A 3,157-nucleotide genomic window follows, 5' to 3' on the forward strand; every position below is an offset into this window, starting at 1 on the left:
TAGTGGCTGTGTGGTAAGTAGCTTGCTTACCAACCACATGGTTCCGGGTTCAGTCCCACTGCGTGGCACTTTGAGCAAGTGTCTTCTTCTCGAGCCGACCAAAGCCTTGTGAGTGGATTTGGTAGACGGAAACTGAAAGAAGCTTGTCATATATATATATATATATATATATATATGTTTATGTGTGTGTGTGTTTGTCCCCCACCACCATCGCTTGACAACCGATGCTGGTGTGTTTACGTCCCCGTAACTTAGCGGTTTGGCAAAGGGACTGATAGAATAAGCACTAGGCTTACAAAGAATAAGTTTTGCGGTCGATTTGTTAGACTAAAAAGGTGGTGCTCCAGCATGGCCACAGTCAAATGACTGAAATACATACCATACAGCCACGCCTGTGCTGGTTTTATTGTTATTATTATTATTATTATTATTATTATTATTATTATTATAGCAGCGAGTTGGCAGAATCGTTAGCACACTGGGCGAAATGCTTGGTAGTATTTTGGCCGTCACTACTTTGTGAGTTCAAATTCCACCATGGTTGACTGCCTGTCATCCGTTTGGGGTCAATAAATTAAGTACCGGGTGAAATATTGGGGTTGATGTAATCGACTTACTCCTCCCCCAAAATTTCAGGCCTTGTGCCTTTAGTAGAAAGCATCATCATTATTATCATTATTATTATTATTATTATTATTATTATTATTATAGTAGTCCTATATTATTATTATTATTATAACAGCAACAGCTAGCAGGATCAGTAGAGCATTAAAAATAAAATACCTTGCAGTACAGAATAATTACAAAACTTGGGTGGGGGAGGTGATGTGTTCAAACTAAACCCTTTAAAGTGGTGCCCCAGCATGGCCACAGACACAACAACACAGTCCCGTTTTTCATGATTTGAATGGCACACCAAATGACTCTACCAAACTGCAATAATATTCTTGTAGATTTTTTTGCACAGTTGTTGGCTTTTGTTGATGGTAAATAGTGAGTGGGAGATGCCATACTTAGGTGCAATCTGCATGCATGGCCTTCCTTGCTAGAAGCTTTGCATCATTCAACCTTAAACCAAGCAACCGTCTGACTTGCTTCTTTCTATTTTTATCTTAACTATAATAAAAAAATATATATATATATATTTTAATTTATGTATATATTAATATTATCTTGGTTGAAAAACTTCGATAATGCACATATGTTAATAGTTACCAGGGTAGCAAAAATCACACCAAAACTGGGATATTATACCCGGTTAATGGGTAGAAATTCCATGTTAAAGTGATGTATTTTGAGTAGATATAAAGAATAATAATAAATGGAGCAAAACGCATATAATCAATAAGTTCCTTTAATTCCTACATATGTTTCAAAACATATGAGCATTTAGTACAAGTCTTGCTTTTTTAAGTTGGTTCCCTGACCATGAATTTATGTGCATATTCCAGCATCTCTCACTTCTTTGGAGTAGAGTGCACATAATTTTTGAAACATCTGTAGGAATTAAAGGAACTTATTGATTATATGCGTTTTGCTCCATTTATTATTATTCTTTATATATATATTGGATCGCGAAGCACGTAAGAGTGTGCAAATATTGGGATGAAAATACCTTTTGGATATAAAAAAAGTTGAAAGGTAACCATTGTTCATTTTTTTTCTGTCCAAAATGGTTTTGCAATCCAATATTTACATGCTGTTATTTATATCTTGATGTGCTTCAAGATCCACTGTTCCAAAAAAAAAATATTTCACATTCTCTCAAAAGTTTGTAAATTCTTATGATGTCAAATATATACGCATGCATGTGTGTATGTATATATATATGTATATACATACATGCACACACACACACATACAAAGGCTGTGGCCATGCTTCCTTAAATACCTGATTACGCTCAAGTTTTTATCTTTTTTATTTTAGATGTTGCATATTTTCTGATGTTTTTCGTTCTTAACCCTTCTGATGCCAACCTGCCTGAAATTGTCTTTGGTTCTACGATACAAATTCCCTGGTTTAACGGTATCTAAATTAAAACCTCTCATCAAAAATTTCATGCTGGTTTATATTCCAAAAAATTGGCAAAAATCGGTATTTCAAAATTTCAGCAGGTTACAAAATTTAGAAGAAAATGGCGAAAGTGGAATTGAACCAGAAACCTTTTAGTTTCAAAGCAAACTGCTTAACCACATAGCCACAGTTCCCCCACCCCCTTGAGAGTGAGAAGAGGGGGAGAGAGAGAGAGAGGGAAAGGTTATAAGGACACCAACAAATAGATGATCTAATTTAGTTAATACTTGCCATTAGATGTGTTAATCTCAGATTTGATCCATTTTGTTAATTGTTTGCCTCTCTTTTAATCTTCTTAACAGAATTAGCTGAAACAGAACAATATAATGGATTCTGGGGGAGTTCTTTTGGCCAACCATGGCATTGGTTCAAAGAACGACGACGTGCCACCAGTGTTGCTCTCCACGCCTACCTCACCTATGTTACATTGCCATGGTATCGAATCATAGCTGGTAAGTAGAGCTGAGTTTAACCCATCCACTTAACCCTGTTTCCCCAGATTTAAGGCACAACATTCCTTCACATTCTCTTTAAAATATCCATGTGGCCCCTTTTCTCTGTTACACTTAGTAGCCCTGTTTTAGTTGAACTTCTTTCACAACCACAAACCCTTCTTTTCACCTCTGCATAACATTTTTTTGCCACCATGTAACCCTCTTTTTCAATACCATATATCCTTTTTCAATACTGGGTGGCCCCATTTTTCTGTGCTTAGAGCCCATTTCTTCAATGCTCTGATTCCCTTTTTTCAACATTTCCCATTTTCCAACACTTTGTAGCCCTTTATTCATTCACTATGTTGCTTTCTTTTTAGCCCTTTATTCACCATGTTGCTTTCCTTTTCTAAGTATGTTACAGCCCTTTTTTTCTTCATTAAAGCCACGTACCTTGCCAACATTTCCCCTTCCCCTCTGTAGAGCTTTTCCTATGTACATTTGTGGCCCTCAACCCTGCTCCACACTATCTAGTTCTTTTTTTTTTTCCAAAATTATGGAGCCTTCTTTTTTCACAGTGAACATCCCTAACTGCCTTGGACCCTCTGCAAAGAGCATCCTTGGAGTAACCATGCAGGCCAAAAGGGCT

At 36.6% G+C, this 3,157-nt stretch overlaps 1 protein-coding gene across 1 annotated transcript in view; it reads left to right on the forward strand.

The window, feature by feature from the left end:
- LOC106880030 (uncharacterized protein KIAA0930 homolog) overlaps nucleotides 1-3,157 on the forward strand; it is a 64,395-nt gene that overhangs the window by 39,434 nt on the left and 21,804 nt on the right. The window contains exon 8 of the mRNA XM_014929831.2: nucleotides 2,377-2,526. Within this exon, the coding sequence (XP_014785317.2) occupies nucleotides 2,377-2,526 (150 nt within the window). The remainder of the gene's footprint in view (nucleotides 1-2,376; nucleotides 2,527-3,157) is intronic.

Source organism: Octopus bimaculoides, chromosome 25 (genome assembly GCF_001194135.2).
Source record: "Octopus bimaculoides isolate UCB-OBI-ISO-001 chromosome 25, ASM119413v2, whole genome shotgun sequence".
Classification (NCBI taxonomy): domain Eukaryota; kingdom Metazoa; phylum Mollusca; class Cephalopoda; order Octopoda; family Octopodidae; genus Octopus; species Octopus bimaculoides.